General features: G+C 53.3%; 1 protein-coding gene across 3 annotated transcripts in view; it reads right to left on the bottom strand.

Moving 5' to 3' along the window:
- Window positions 1-3,714: 3,714 nt before the first annotated feature.
- Window positions 3,715-15,688, bottom strand: part of ABCC6 (ATP binding cassette subfamily C member 6) — a 68,516-nt gene continuing 56,542 nt past the window's right edge. For all 3 annotated transcript variants that reach the window (XM_032460973.1, XM_014554538.2, XM_006179082.3), the window contains 9 exons: window positions 15,264-15,574; window positions 13,123-13,322; window positions 11,047-11,173; window positions 9,910-10,011; window positions 9,081-9,227; window positions 6,907-7,065; window positions 6,664-6,830; window positions 4,573-4,767; window positions 3,715-4,268 (listed from right to left, as the gene is read on the bottom strand). In XM_032460973.1, coding sequence (XP_032316864.1) covers window positions 4,160-4,268; window positions 4,573-4,767; window positions 6,664-6,830; window positions 6,907-7,065; window positions 9,081-9,227; window positions 9,910-10,011; window positions 11,047-11,173; window positions 13,123-13,322; window positions 15,264-15,574 — 1,517 coding nt within the window. In that variant the 3' untranslated portion in view covers window positions 3,715-4,159. The remainder of the gene's footprint in view (window positions 4,269-4,572; window positions 4,768-6,663; window positions 6,831-6,906; window positions 7,066-9,080; window positions 9,228-9,909; window positions 10,012-11,046; window positions 11,174-13,122; window positions 13,323-15,263; window positions 15,575-15,688) is intronic.

Genomic DNA, 15,688 nt, shown 5'->3' with positions numbered 1-15,688 from the left:
CCAGAACAGTCTGACCTCTGTCGCTGCACAGAAGGTAGTGACCCAAGAGAGGCACTGGATGCTTATCACGAAATATATAAGCGAGAAATACACCCTTGTGTTCATTTCCCAAGAGTTTATGGCTAGTTTGTTCCTGCAACACAGCCTAGCCTTGCCTAATACAAAGGGGTTGTCAAGGGTAATTCTGGCCACAGGTCGTGTTTGCCTTGCCTGTCTGTGTCTTAGACCTCAACCTGGCCCATGCATGTAACACATACGTCACTGCTCATCTTCACAACAAGCCCAGAGGCAGGTATGGTCAGCCCCATTTTACAGATGAGGCAACTGAGGCACACAGACTAACTTGCCCAGGGTCACACAGCCAACAGATGACAAGGGCAGGATTCAAGTCTGTCCACCGTCCTTCATTCTCACGCCCTATGCTGGGTCCTACAGCAAATTCGGCTGCCTTCCTCCAAGACACCTGGAATCTGACCATTTCTCATCCCTCCCGTCACTGCCACGCTGGTCCCAGCCACATCGTGTGTCCCTCGTTTCCCCAAGACAGCCAACCCAGTGGTTTCCCTGCTTCTGCCTCTAGCCAGCCCCCCACCCCCCCAATCTGTTCTCGACCCAGCAGCCTCAGTGAGCCTGTGAAAACATGTCAGGTTGTGCGGCTCCTCCGTCACAGCACTCCTGTGGTCCCCATCTCGGGGTAGCCGCCAGCCTGGCCTCCTGCAGCCTCTGTCCTCAGCTCCCCTTTCTGCCACCACTCAGGCCTCCCAGCCTCGCACACCTGCTCACCTGGCTGCTGTTCCAATGTGCAGGCGCATCCTGCCTTGGTCCTCCCTCTTCCCCTGATGTCAGCATTGCCTGCCCCTTTCTCCATTTGCTTGACAATGGCAGCTGCGTGAGAACAGGGCTTTAATCTCATTCCGTGCTGAGTGCCCACTTCTAGGGCACAGCACACAGCACGTGCTCAGTTACTGCATTCTCTGATCCGGGATGAGCCAAGAGGTCACTGGGGACCCTAGAACCTGCCCTTCCAGAGCCATAGCTTCCTCAGCGGAACAGCTGGATCATCGTATCTACCTGGCCACGTGGCTGTGAGGATGAAAACAGATCAGGGGTAAAGCTCCCAAACGTGCCTGGCTCTTAGGACACGTCATACCTGGTGTTACCAGTCACACATTCAATGTCCGTCCATCCATCTGGCCATCTGTCCAGTCACACAGTCAGCATCTACTGAGCCCTCGTCCGGGCTACACGCTGTGGCAGGTGCTGAGGAAAGCACAGCGAACACGGATGCGCAAACCTCTCGCCTTGCTCAGGAAGGAGCGGAGCCTCCCTTCTGGTGGGATGCTGGAGTGGAATTCAGCCCTCGTCAGTGAGCTGATGTTCCAGGGGCAGCGTGCACATTGGGAGGATGTGGGCTCTGGATTCACATTCCTACTTACTTAAGCTCTGTCTCAGTTTTCTCATCTGTAAAAGGGGCCTAACAATAGTACCTTCCTCAGCAAGGCGTCCTAGGAGCAAGCAGGATGGCGTACCTCCCCCTCCGACTGCAAGGATGAACTGGGTGACCGTGGCATTTAGAGCAGGGCTGTGTGTTTGCAGTGACCAGCAGGACACGGGTGAGGGTTACAGACCTACGGAGAGAGGCACTGACCAAGGGAGGAATGGATGTGGCTTTCCTGCATCTTCACTGCTCCACCCGCCAGCCAGGCTCTCCTGGCAGGAGCTGCGGCAGCGGGATTAATGGCCTGGATGGCCCTGCAGGCTGGCCTCCAAGGAGCCGTGCGGCGGGCGCGACAGCAGCCTTGTCAGCGGGCTCTCACAGGCACTGGCTCCGTGGCCCACACGCTGCTTGCTGGCAAAATACCTCCTTCAGGGAGGCTCTTGTAGCCCTGGAATGACCCCAAGTGAGTGTGCCAAACACACAGCTGCGGCTGCCTTTGCCTGCGGTCACTTTGCTGGGACAGGAGGTGGCGTGGCTCCAGGAAGAGACACAAGAAGCGCCGTGTCTGGTCCCCTCCGGGCTTCACAGTTGGACAGATGCCCTGCGCAAGATGATTTGGACTCTGGTGTTTCAGACCCAAGAGCAGATCCCTGCTCTGCCACTTAACTTGCCAGGTCACGTCCACTCTCCGAGCCTCAGTTCCCTCATCTGCAAAATGGAGCAAAATCATGAGTAACAATGGCATTTTGTGCGTGATGGGGGGGTGTTCCCAGCAGACCCTCCCCAACCCATTTTGAAGGCATCACAATGAACTTCTGGCCACGTCCTGGAAAAGGGAGGTAGAAACTGTGATTGGGCCTAGATTTAGATTACTTGGGGCTGAAAACCCTAAGTCAGGAGGGACCATCAGAAAGTCCTCATGACCTGGCTGGGACAAGGCGGGCCCTGCATCCTGGCAGGTAGGTGGGTGTCCACAGACCTGACACACCAACACAGCTGTTGTCCAGGCATCGGTGGATTACTGACGGCAAGGGGTCCCTAACTCCCAGCTAGCAGTGTCCGAGAAGATATTTTGTCATGAGAGGAGAGGGTGCTACTGGTTTCTAGTGGGTAGAGGTCAGGGAGGCGGCCAGACATCCTACAGTGCACAGGACGCCCCACACAGAATTATCCAACCCACATGTCAGTAGTGAAGAGGTTTCTAAAAACCCTTCTCTGCTGCCTCTTGGAGGCCCACAAACATAACAGTGGTAATAATAGCAAATGATTACTGAGCACTTACTTTGCGCCCAGCTGGGCTCTGACCCTGTCTGAGTGTTGACTTGCCTCATCCCAGCAGGCAGTGGCCTGGGGTCAGGGAAGAATGCTGGGCTGGCAGAGCCGTGATCCATGGGCTGGTCTCACTTCTCACACTGCCCTTTTCAGCGCTGTCCCTGTGACCTCAGACTCAGCTACTTTTAGGCTCTCACCGCTTTCCTGGTGCCTTAAGCCGGTTTTATTAGAATGCTGACAGCTGTCTGAAATGGGCCGCAGCCGCGCACACAGCGCACTGCCCTTCCCAGGAGCAAGTGTCAGATCTCCACCCGCCAGACCTCTGCCTTTCAACAGCAGATCTGCAGGCGCCTGTTGGGGCTCCCCCAGGAAGCCAGAATTTGGTCTTTAATAAACGAATGTACAAAATGTGCCAAATCCTGAGCAAATGTCCCACCCCTCCCCTCCCCCAAGTCACAACCAGGAGGCCTGACTCCTCTCACCTTGCTTTTGGAACTGAACGGCATGCTGGGGGAGAGGGGGAGCTTGTGCCCAGAGAGGCCCATCCCCAGTGTGGGTTGTGGCCTGTCCATCTGTTCCAACAAGACGGTCCTTGAAGCTCACACACAAGGGTTGGAGCAGCAGTTCTCAGTCCTGTCTGCACGCTGGAATCATATGGGATGGAGACCACACCAGTGGTGGCAGGGAGGGAGGTGGGCGGGCATGGTTACAACATGGCAACTTGAGGGGCTCACGTGGAGACGGAAGCGGTCAGCATCCTGACTGCGGTGGTGGGTGCAGGAACCTGTACGTGTGGTGCAATTGCATAGAACGCACACAAGCACGCACACACACACACACACACACAGAGTCACACACAGTGAGTTTAAGTAAAGCCGGGGTATCTTAGCCGGATCAGTGGATTGTACCCATGTCAGCTTCCTGGATGTGACACTGAAGTATCATCTTTTAAGGTGTCACTACTAGGGGAAAGGGAGTAAAGAGCACACACAGAGCCCTCTGGGTTATTATTATTATTACTTTTTACAACTGCTTATCAACCTACAATCATATCAGAACAAAAGGGTTAATTTGTAAAAGATACACACACCATTGGTCCAGCCCCAGCCCCAGGGATTCTGATTTCATTGGTCTGTGGTAGAGCCTGGGCAGGGCAGGTTTTGGGGGTCCCTAGGCGAGTCTGGCAGGTGGCCAGGACAGAGGGTCACTGTCAACTTTGGCTCTGGGGTGGACGAGGCTGGATGTGCCCTGATCAGGCCCACCCAGGAGTTTGCTGTGTCCTCCTGGTCCTGTGGTGATGAGGCACTTTCTCTGCCATCTTCCTCCTAGAGAGCAGAGGGTTCTGGACTGTTTCACAGGGCCACTGATAACCCGGGTCACCGCATCTTCAGGGCCTGGTAGACTCTGCAGGTTGGTGTGGAGGGAGGAGGACCGAGCAAGGGGCCAGGCTCAGACCAGGCCTGACTCCTGTGCCAGCCTGTAAAACAGGCCCCTCTGGGCCAGCAGCTGGGCCGGGCTGCCACTCTCGGACACCTGCCCCTCATCCATGACCAGCACCCTGTGGGGGAGAGGGAGACAGGCAGCTCTTTGGACATCAGCCGAGGCACTGAGCCACCATGAATGCCCAGCCTGCCTGGTCTGAGTGAGTCTGGCCTGTGCAGCTTCCTGACCCTGATGGCCGGGTTGAAAGGATCTGCTGAGCACACGTCCTCGGGCTCATCCTTCCTCTCCCGGCATCAGTCTTGCCACCTGTACAATGGGTACCTGATGACCTAAACCAGCTCTAAACCCTGATGCCTTACTCTGCCTTGCAGGGGTGCCCTGGGGGCTGGCTGCGTGATGGGGGCGGTGAGGGTGCTTACCTGGCACAGTCCATCACCGAGCGCAGGCGGTGGGCAATGAGCAGCACTGTGCAGGGAGCAAACCAGCTCCACAGGGCGGCCTGCATTTGGCGCTCCGTCCCCGGGTCCACAGCGGCCGTGGCCTCGTCCAGGATGAGGATCTGAGTTTTCCGGAGAAGGGCACGTGCCAGACACAGGAGCTGCTTCTGGCCCACGCTGGGAATCAGGGGGAGAGTCAGGCCAGATATTTGCCCACAAACATGTCCCCACCGCAGCTCCAGAATTAGGGATGGGGTGCATACATGCATGTCCACACATGTGGATCCCAGTCTACACAGCCGGTGGGGGTCCCTATCCTGCCATTTTTCAGCAGGGTGACTTTAGGCAAGTCATTTAAACCCTCTGTGCCTCAGTTTCCCCGTCTGTGGAATGGCTATTTCTATTTCACGCTCTGGTCTTCACCTTGTACCAGACACATCCTTGTGCACCTGGGTAAATACTGACTCACCTCAAAGACCACAAAGGTAGGCACTGTATTAGTAAGTCTTCCCTCACTGGGTTGTGAACAGCAAGATAAATCATATAAAAGCACTCAGAAGTGTGCTTGTCACAGAGTTAAGTCCTTTTTCTCTGATGACAGATGAGGAAGTTGAGGGTCAAGGTCATGCAGTAAGTCAGCTCCCAGAGCCTGGAGACTCAAGGGAGTTTGGGGCTGTTTCCCGCCACGTTCAGCTGCCTCGCGGAGTAAACCCTCTTGGGAACCAGGACCTACTGTGGCCCTGCAGGTGTCAGGTGCCTGGGCTTTGCTCCAGCCTCTCCACTTATGAGCTGGGTGACTCGGCAGATCTTTCAAACCTCAGATTCTCTGTGAACTGGGCTTAATGCAGCTTTGAGGATTAAAACACTGAAGTGAATAGTTCTGACATGCCAGGGACTGTTGCAGCAACTTTACAAAGTGTAACTCATTGAATCCTTGTACAGGTAGGTAGGGTCTAGTTATCATTCCCATTTTACAGATGAGGAAACTGAGGCATAGGAGATTAAGTAACTTGTCCAAGGTCCTACAACTGGTAAGTGGGGGAGCCTGGATTTGAAGCCTGTCTGTGCTCTTGGTCACCAAACTCTGCTCCCCCTCCAGTGCCATTACAACCCACGGTCCCTCTTCCTAATACCTTTGGAGTCCGGTAAGTTTTGGAATCCAGAATGTCTTGATTTTTAGCAAGTATTCTATGATTACAGCAGCACTATTCACAAGAGCCAAAAGTAGAAACAACCCAAGTGTCCATTTATGGATGAACAGATAAGAAAAATGTGGTCTAACCACATAATGGAATGTTATTCAGCCTTAAAAAAGGAGGAAATTCTGGCACGTTACATTACAGATGAAGCTGCAGGACATTATGCTACATGAGATAAGCCAGTCACAGAAAAACAAATACTATAATAATATTCCACTTAAGTGAGGTACCTAGAATGCTCAAACCCAGAAAAACAAAGTGAAATGTTGGTTGCCAGGGGCTAGGGGCGGGGTGGGGAGAAGAGAGAATCGTTGTTCAGTGGCAACAGGGTTTGGGTTTTGATTTTTGCAAAATGAAAAAGTTCTGGAGATTTGTTACACAGTGATGTGAATGACCTCAACGCTACGGAACTGTACACTGATAACTGGTTAAGATGGTACATTTTACATTATGTGTATTTTACTAAAATCTTTTCAAGTTTTTTAAGACACACACCATATGTTGCTCCCTGACAACCCCAGGGAGCATGGGGTTAGCACCCAATATCAAACACAATATTTTTGTAGCAAAATAAATGCTGAGCGAGATAAATAAAGCCTGTAAGTAGCCTCATGGTCAGCAGTGGTTGGGTTTTGCCACCAAATAAATTTAGAAACGAACTTAGGAAAAAGCAGCCTGATACTCAGAGCCCGTGTTGGAGTTTGGACCTGCTGAGCAGGGAGGGGACCCGTACTGTGATTATGAATAGAATGGAGTTGATCATCTGATGTGGGGAGGCGGTTTCCAGGGCATATTACCCTTGGGGGGAGCCTTGGCCACACCCACCTCTCCCCCCAGGCCCTCACAGGACCCAGCTTGGGTGGGGCCACCCTACCTCAGGTCGTCGCCTCGGTCAGCACACTCGTAGTGCAGCTGGCCGGGCAGGCCAGCCACCAGGGCTCTCAGCTGCACCGTCCCCAGGGCCGCCCAGATGGCCTCATCCGTGTGCTCGTGTAACATGTCGAGGTTCGTCCGCAGAGAGCCAGGGAACAGGACGGGGTCCTGGCCAAGAGGGACAGCGGGTCAAAGTCGGGCCCAGCCAGGCCTCCCACCTCTGCCCACCCTTCCCAGGCCTCACCTGAGGGATGACGGTGATCCTGGACCGCAGTGTGTGCAGCCCCACTTGGGCGATGGGGACTCCGTCGATCCAGATGCCACCCTCAGCCGCCTCCAGGAGCCGCAGCAGGCCCCTGGCCAGGGAGGACTTTCCGGCCCCGGTCCTGCCAACGATGCCCACCTGCCAGGGGAGGGGAGGGCAAGGCCCGTTCTGACCAGGCACGGCCAGAAGGCAGGCCACAGCCTGGGGGGCTCCTGGGCACATCTCTGCTAGGTGTTTCCACTGCACCCAAGATCCATCCGTCCACTCATCATCCTTTGAGTATCCATTCTTCTATTTGTATCTGTCCTTCTGTCCATGCATCCATTCATCAGTCCAATACTTTTTGTCTGTGCATCTTCTGCTATCTTCCCCTCATCCTAACACATCTCTCCCATCTTTCAATCCATCTCTCCACCCTTCCTTCTATACCCCTGCCCTACCTCCTGCTCCTCCATCCTTCTATCCACACCCCTCCATCATCCTTCATCTTCCCTTTCATCCCTGTGTCATGTCATTCTATTTCTGTCCCATCCTCCTGTTAGTTCCCCTTCCTTCTATCCACTCCTCACTCACCCTCCTTCCATCCATCCCCTCATCTTTCCATCTGCCCTGCATCCTTCCTTCCACACACCATCCTTCCTTCCACGTCCCATCCTTCCCTCCACCTCCCATCCTATTCATCCATTCATCCTTTCATCCATGCCTCTTTCTTCTTTCCATCCACCCCCCATCCTTCCATCTGTCTGCCCATCTTTTTATCCACCCCCCTCAACCTTCCTTATCTTTACTGCTGCATTCTCAATGTCCGACATGTGGTGGGGGTTCAACACTATTTGTTTAATAGATGACTGAAAATAAACAAATTCATTAATAAATGAATGAATGCCATTGAATGACAGGCGCTTTTTTAGGCACCAGGAATACAGAAATTAAGGAGTCCTTGCCGCAAAAGGCTCACCATCTGGTCTGGGAAATAGTGCAATGGAGTAAACTTAATTTTAATACAGTGTGATGAACAAACACTCTCTGTAATCAAGCTCTGGGCCTGCAGCAATGGAGGGAAGCAAGAAGGTGCTGTTCATGTTGCCTGGGATGGGGGTTAATGGGGTAATCAGAGAAGGCTTCATGGAGGAGAGGACATTGGGTGGAATCTTGAAGGATGAGTAGGAGTTCAGAGAGGGGAAAGATTCCAGGTGACCCACATCAAGTGCCAGACTGCAAGCTCCCTGAGGGCAGCACCATGTGCGCACCTGGCCCAGAGGTAGCTGCTCCACAGATGTTGGCTAGGCCCAGGCAGGGCAATGAATGAAGTGGAGAACTGAGTAGGGCCTTGAATGCCAAGCTCAGGAGTTTGGGCTTTGCCCTGTGGGAAGCTCAGAGGAGGAGGAAGGTCTGGAGCAGGTAAATGACGTGCTCAAACCAAGATCATAGGAGAACAGATTGGCAGTGGTGAAACAGGAGGCTGGGGGCTCAGTTGGGGGCCTGGAGAGGTGGCAGGGAGGACAAGGGGGAAGTGTCACTGGGTGGGGAGGGATTCGATGAACTGGCCTGACTAGGCACCTGTCAATGGGATGATACTAGGGTTGTCAGAATAAAAATGCAAATAATAATGAATAAAAGCACTGGCCTTTTCTGTGGCACTTGCTGTGTGCCAGGCACTGTTCCAGGCCTTTCTGTGTATTAACCCAGTTAAACTTCACAACAGCTCTATGAGGGTGACATTATTATTCCCATCTTACAGATGGGAAAACTGAGACCAAGGCATGCAGTGACTTGCCCAAGGTCACCCGTGGCAAAGCCAGGAAGTGAGCCCAAGGAAGCCGGATAATGTACATGGAACATTCAGCACTGGGCCCAGCACACAGTAGGTGCTCAACTAATGAGAGAGAGAAGGAAGAAGGAAGTTAGGGAGATGCCACCTCATCTGAGACACCAAAGTGCGTGGGTTTCACCAAAAAGGGAGCAGGTTTGGGAAAAATGATAAATTCAGTTTAGGGTGTGGTGGGTCTGAAGACTGGGGGACCTGAGGCGGGGACACGGAGGAGGCGGCTGGTGCCCTGGGGTGATGCCCAGACTGGCCATGGTCCTGAGGCCTCTCCAGCCACCCTCTGGCCTGGCCGCCATGAGAAGGCAGCTATGGGAGAGCCACTCACCTTCTCTCCTGCATGGATCTTGAAGGACACACCCTGCACGGCCAGTGGGAGCTCGGGTCGGTATCTCAGTCCAAAGTTCCGGAATTCGATCTGCCCTCCACAAGGCCAGGGGGGCCGGGCCGCACAGGCAGGCAGCCTCCAGGGTGCCTGGGGCAGGAGAGGACACTGCGTCAGAGGAGTCTTTCTCCAGGCTTCTCATAAAATAGCCCACCACTCTGAGCCTCAAGTTTCCTCTTCTGTAAAATGGGCATATTTCCTGCTATTTTACAGGATTATTATGGGACATGGAACATGGCAAGGCTAAACACATGTAATATTTGGTGTCGTGAAAATAATAATGGTGTTGGCTACTCTTCATCTATTTTTATGATTAACTGTCAAATAATACTCTCTCTTCCACCAGGAGAGGTAGACACTCTCCTTTTTCTTGGTGAAAAGGGCAAGTCTGTGCAGTGGGGAGACCAATGCTGCTTGCTATTCCTGTGACCCTGAACAGGTCCCTCCACTCCCTTGAGCCTTGGTTTCCCCATCTGCAAAATGGGGCTAATTAGAGCAGTGGATATGTGTTGAGTGTTTATGGTGTGCCAGACACCGTATGAAGTCCTTTACTGTGGGCTGACCTGACTTGCCCAAGCTAGGTAGTAGAGGAACCAGGATTTGACCTGGTTCCAGACTCTACCCTCTTAACCATTACTGCCACCTTGGCTCTGACTCCAGCCCACAGTGGTGGGGGCTCCAAAGCCCATGGCAGATGTCAACCTGGGTCTGCTGTCCTCCACTGTAAGTCCTGGATGGGCCACACCCCCTGCCCCCATCTCCTGGCCATTACCTCCTTGGGCGTCTGGGCATAGTCCTTCATCCGCTCCACTGACACGATGCTGCTCTCCAGGTCTGTCCAGCTGCGAACAGCCCACTGCAGCGTCTGGGTCACCTGGTAAGAGAAGACACCTCAGGTGACTCCAGCAAGGCCACCAAGACCTCTTTCTCCCTTCAGCATGCAGAGTATGCAGAGCAGAAAGGAGCCCTCAGACATCAGCTTTCCCATCCCTTCTTAAAACAGGTGGGGAGACAGGATCAGAGAGGGTGCATGGCCCTCCCAAGGACACCCAGCAGGACTGTAGCCCACTGACTTCCATTCTTGAGAGGTTTCCCTCTATTGATTTCCCATCATACTTGGAACCATGCCAAGCTCCTCACTGGGGCCCCCTTGCCCTGCCTGCTCCACCCCTGCACCCCCACCCCGCCAACCTCATTTCCCGCCCACTCTCTCCAGCCACAACATCTCCTTGCTGTTCCTCTAACACACCAGGCACGCCCCTCCCTCCATCCCAGGGCCTTTCCTCCTGCTGTTCCTTCTGCCAGGACCACTTCCTCTCTCCCTCACTTCCTTCAGGCCTCAGCCCACAAGCCCCCTCCTCAGGGAGACCTTCCGGGCCGTGCAATAGAAAAACACCCTCCCCCAGTCACACTCCATCCTCTTCCTTGCTTTTTCCTTAAGCTTAGCTGCCTCAGTAATAAAATGAGAGCAATAATAGTACCCTTGATGGGGCTGTGGGCTGGATTAATATTTATGAAACTTTTAGAACAATGCCTCATTCATAGCAAATGCTATGTACATAGGTGTGTGTATATATATATTTCCTTTATAGATATCATAACCTGACATTAAATGTCATTATTAATAGTTAACAAAAAGTTAACAATGCACTGGGAATGGACACTATATACTTGATCTCAACGAGTCTTTACAACATCTGAAGTGAAAGGCCTCTGCCCATTTTCCAGGTGAGAACACTGAGGCCCCGAGAGGGAAGAAGATTCTTGCCCGAGGCCCGGCCTAGGCTCTTGTAGAGCTGTATTTTCCTCACTGGTTGGAAGTTTGGACACAGGTCTTTGAAGGTCCCACCAGCAGGGGTCTGTATTCCTTCTGTCCAGGCCCCAGAGCCCAGGCGGGTGTCGGGAGTACCTGCAGGGCGGCGGAGACAGAGAAGCCCACGAGGCCGGCGCTGAGGTGGGCCTTGCTCAGCACCGCACACAGGGCGGCTGCGAACACCAGCCCATTCCCCAGGAGCTCCAGGTTGGCAGCGAGCCACCTGCAAGGGGAGGCAGGTAAGAGCGGGGTCACCATGGGCCTCTCGGCAGGACCTGCTTCTCTGGGCACAAGGACTGGTCAGCGTGCCGACTTGAGTGTCCGCGGGGTCCCAGCAATAGTCTCCCCTACACCCCACGGCCCTCCTGAGCTCCGAGGGTTGGAGAGGCTGATGCTGTCCTGTCTGTGCTCAGGGCCTGGCACACAGTAGGTGCCCCAGTAAAGCTCTGCCATGCTGTTGCTTATCTGTCCCCAGGCTGTGCCCAGCCACGTCCCCTGTGTTCCCTCTGTCTGAACCTGACTTCCATCTTCAGGTGACCAACATCTCATCACGCAAGTCAGCTCAAGCATCACCTCCGCAGAGGGCCTTCCGGTCTGCTCCTCCCTTTTCTCTCTCTTTAGAATGACACTATTTAATCAGCCTTGACTATCGGCCTCCATCAGCAGATCATATGCTCCACGAGGGCGGCAACTGTGTCTCGTTCTTGGCTCTGTCCCCAGCACTGGACCTAGCACGCAGTAGGTGCTCAACAAGTACACACTGAATGAATGAAAAAATATGTGCCCAGTCTATTGAACTCCTACTCCACCATTCATTGGCGTAATCATTCGTGCACTCATTCAGCAGGTATGTATTAAGCACCTACTGTATGCCACGCATGCTGGAGACGCTGGGGACACAGCCGCAAACCAAACAAACAAACATCCCTGTCTTCAGAGAGCTCTGAGCTTCACTGTATACAACACCTCGTCCTCCTAACAGTCCCACAACGGGGCTACTGTGTCCCCAACTGATGAGGACCCTGGGGCTCCGAAGGGTTAGGTGCTTGCCCAAGTCCACACATGCGACAAACACTGGGATTGGAAGGCACATCTGCTTGACTGAAGGTCTGCCACTTCCTAGATGGCTGACCCTGGGGGAGTCCCTTCATGTCTCCAAACCCCAGCTGACCCACCTGTGGAATGAAGCAACATTTGGCTCATTACAGCTGAGAGGACTAAATGAGAGATGCCCACCAGATATGGTGCAGCAATCACTGGCCCCTACACCTGGGTGCTTTTAAATGTTCATAAGGTCCCTGCTCCCAGGCTAGGACCCCAGGAAGCGGAAGGGCAGGTCACCCAGAGGCACATGGAGTTGAGACACTGCACACAGCTAGAGGGGCTGACAGTCCCAGCTGGCAGGGGACCTGGGCAGAAGGGAGGAAGGAATTCACATTTATTGAATTCACACCTACTGGGTGCCTGACCCTCTCCACACTCTGGCACCAGACTGCCTGGATTCAAATCCTAAATCCACCATGTATTTGCTGTATGGTCCTGGGCATGTTCCTCAATCTCTCTGTGCCTAAGATTCATCATCTATAAAAAGCGTCTCTTCCCAATGGAGTTGTTCATAGGATTAAATAAATTAATGCACGGAGGATGCTCAGGACTGTGCTGGGCATGTGATAAGCATGTTACAAGTATTAGCTGTGAGTGTATTTGTTTAACCCTCACAGCCACACCATGAGTGCAAACCCACTTTGACAAATGAGGCTCAGAGAGGTTAGGCAACTTGCCCAAGATCACCCAGCTAATAAGTTGCAGGGCTGGGATCTGCATCTGTGCCTGTCTGTGCTCAGAACTTGTGTTCTTATTTTTACGTAGTACTGGAAGGAAGCTGACGATGCTTATGTAGCTCCTTTGTCACCAAGGAAACAGAGGCTTCTTCCCTTTTGCTGACACCTGTACCTCCTGCCCACCTGCTATTGGGGACCCCTCAGGGCACGTTCCATCTGCTCCCAGCGCAAGCCATAGGCACCCAGGGATTGATCTAGCCTCCACTTTATCCCTGATTTGCTGTGTGACCCTGGGCAGGCCACTTGACCTCTCTGGCCACACAGTATGACCTTAGGTCTCATTTTCTGGGGACACACATGGATTACAGGGTCTCCCTTGCCTCCTTCTTACCTGTCAGCCACCAGCCGCGGAAAACAGACTCTCTGGCTTTCATCCACGTGCGCATCATTCTGAGCCACAAAGGGGCCCTGGGCCTGGAAGGCCCTGACCACTGCCCCGCCCTGGAACGTCTCTGCCACGTGGGAACACACGAAGGAGTATCTGGCTGTCTCCAGGCGTCTGAGTTGACACGAGCTGGCCACATACAGGCTCTGAAGTAGGACAGTGGGGAGCAGAGAAGTCAGACACACAGAGAGAGTTTGAAAAGCATAGGGAGGTCTGTTACTGCTTGCTGTGTGACAGTGGGCCAGCTGCTTCCCGACTCTGGGCTCCAATTTCCTTGCAGAATCAGAGTTCCACATTAAAAAAAAAAAATTGTCTTGGAAGCTTCCAAAACTTCCAATGCCTCACTCCAGGGCTATTAAATCAGAATCTCTGGTGGCATCAGCTTGGTCTTGGAATTTTTCCTTCCGGTGATTCTAATATATAGTCAGGATGGAGAAACCACTAATCTACTGTAAAAGTCTTATTCTCAGCTCTAAGGGCAACTGCTTCACTGAAGGGCCAGTCACTGTGGGAGCAAGGCCACGAAGGGCAAGGAAGGCACTTGGCCACAAGTCAAATTCATTCACTTAACTTGAGGGTTACCTGCCAGGTGCTGGGAACACAGTGGTGCACAAATAGATGATGTTGTTTGGTTTGAGGTTGGAAGTTGTGTGCAGCTGGCAGGCAGAAAGGAATCTGCCTTTGCCAAACTCCCAGGCTGTGTGCCAGGCTCTCTTCAAAGACAGTTGATTCTTGAACAACATGGGTTTGAACCGCACGGGGCCACTTACGCCTGGAGTTTTTTCAATAGTAAATACTACCTGATCCACAGTTGTTGAATCTGTGGATATGGAGGGACTGCGAACACAGAGAGCCAATCACAACTTATAAGCGTATTTTCGATTTTGAGGAGGGTCGGCTAACCCCTGCATTGCTCAAGGGGTTATGCAGTATTCAGTCATTGTGGGGTGGGTATTTGTGTCGTTCAGCTTACAGGTGAGAGACTCAGAGGGATTAAGCAGCTGGTTCAAGCCTCTGCAGTGAGCAAGCGGCAGGGCGTGGATTCAAACCCACCTCCGCCCGACTCCAAAGCTCTGAACAGAGAAGCAGTCCCTCTCCCAGGTCAGGAGGGTATAGAGAAGACTTGGGACAGTTGTGGAGGGCAGTGATGGCCATGGTTTCTGCCTGGCTACCATGGTTTGTTCTACTTCTGATTTCCTTGGTGGGGGTGGGAGGTTGGCAGTCAATAGTGGGACCTGATCATGGAGGTGGTCACACGACACAGCCCCACTATCCCCACGGTCACAGATAAGAGCTCAGGGATGAACACGTGCCCATGAAGGGCCAATCAGAATCTTCCCCAGGACTGATGTATGAATGCTGAGTTGGAGAAAAGGCTGCTTTGCGTTGGGGTTGCTAAGGTGGGAGGCCGTGAGGACAGCAGTCCCCCTGCAAAGGGAGCATGTGCAAAATTAGGCCAAGCAGAGCTGAGCCAGTGGTTCTTAAATATTAGTCTGGATCAGAATCACCTGGAGGGTTCGTTAGACCCCAGATTTCTGGGCCCCACCTCCACGGTGTGAGTCAGTAGGTCCTGGGTGGGGCCCAAGAGTGTGCAGTTCTCACCAGCTCCCACGTGAAACTGCTGCTGCCGGTCTGACACCACACCTTGAGAACCACCGAGGGAAGATATGGAGAGAGGGACAAGATCTTGGTGACAGCTGACCCCCTGGCACTCTAGGAATGTAAGTCATTAAATTCTGTTCTCATGTTGAAGCTAATTTAAGTTGGTCTCTGGTTCTGGCAACTGAAAGAGACTAGCCTAAGACAACAGTCTATGAGAGCTTGCAATGCCTTTCTGGTTTCCTGATCACTGGAGAAGAGGAAGCTGATTTCAGCAGCAGCAGGACAAAATAGTCAGAACTTTGATGTGAACATACGAAAGACAGACAAGAGTGAGTGTTAGAAACAGACTGGTGTATCTGTTTCTGAGAATTCTTCTAGGGGCGGCCCCGAGGTTTCCAGCTGGGTAGAACCCCTTACACTGAGTCCTGCCCAGAGACAGGGGACTGGCTTAGGTGACCCCAGGAGCCTCCTCGACCTCTCCTTACCTGAAACCCAGCATAGAGGAGCAGCAGTGGCAAGATGGCCACAACAGCCAGCGGGGTGGCCACCATCACCACCAGGCTGACTTCCAGGAGTCCGAAGGCGTACACCAGTAAGGACCGGAGTTTGTCTGGGATGTCCACATCTACTGTGTCTGTCTCCTTGGAGAAGCGGTTCAGTAGGTTCCCGATGGGCGTCCGCTCAAAGAAGCCGATGGGAGACTGTGCCACGTCCCACAGGAGCCCCCGGAAGAGCAGGCTGGATGCCCGGATCCCACCAAGGAGTACCGTGGCCATGGAGGCAAACAGCCCGATCGCTGGGGAAGACAGGGTGTCAGAGCATAAGGGCTGGAGACGCCCCGACTGCCCCATGGTGGCTGTCTTATGGTTGGCCACCCCGATGATCTCTTGATGGAACCACCATGCAGTGG

This window comes from Camelus ferus, chromosome 18 (genome assembly GCF_009834535.1).
Source record: "Camelus ferus isolate YT-003-E chromosome 18, BCGSAC_Cfer_1.0, whole genome shotgun sequence".
NCBI classification, from domain to species: Eukaryota; Metazoa; Chordata; class Mammalia; order Artiodactyla; family Camelidae; genus Camelus; species Camelus ferus.
The sequence above is the reverse complement of the archived record's forward strand: the minus strand, read 5'-3'. Positions and strand labels throughout refer to the sequence as shown.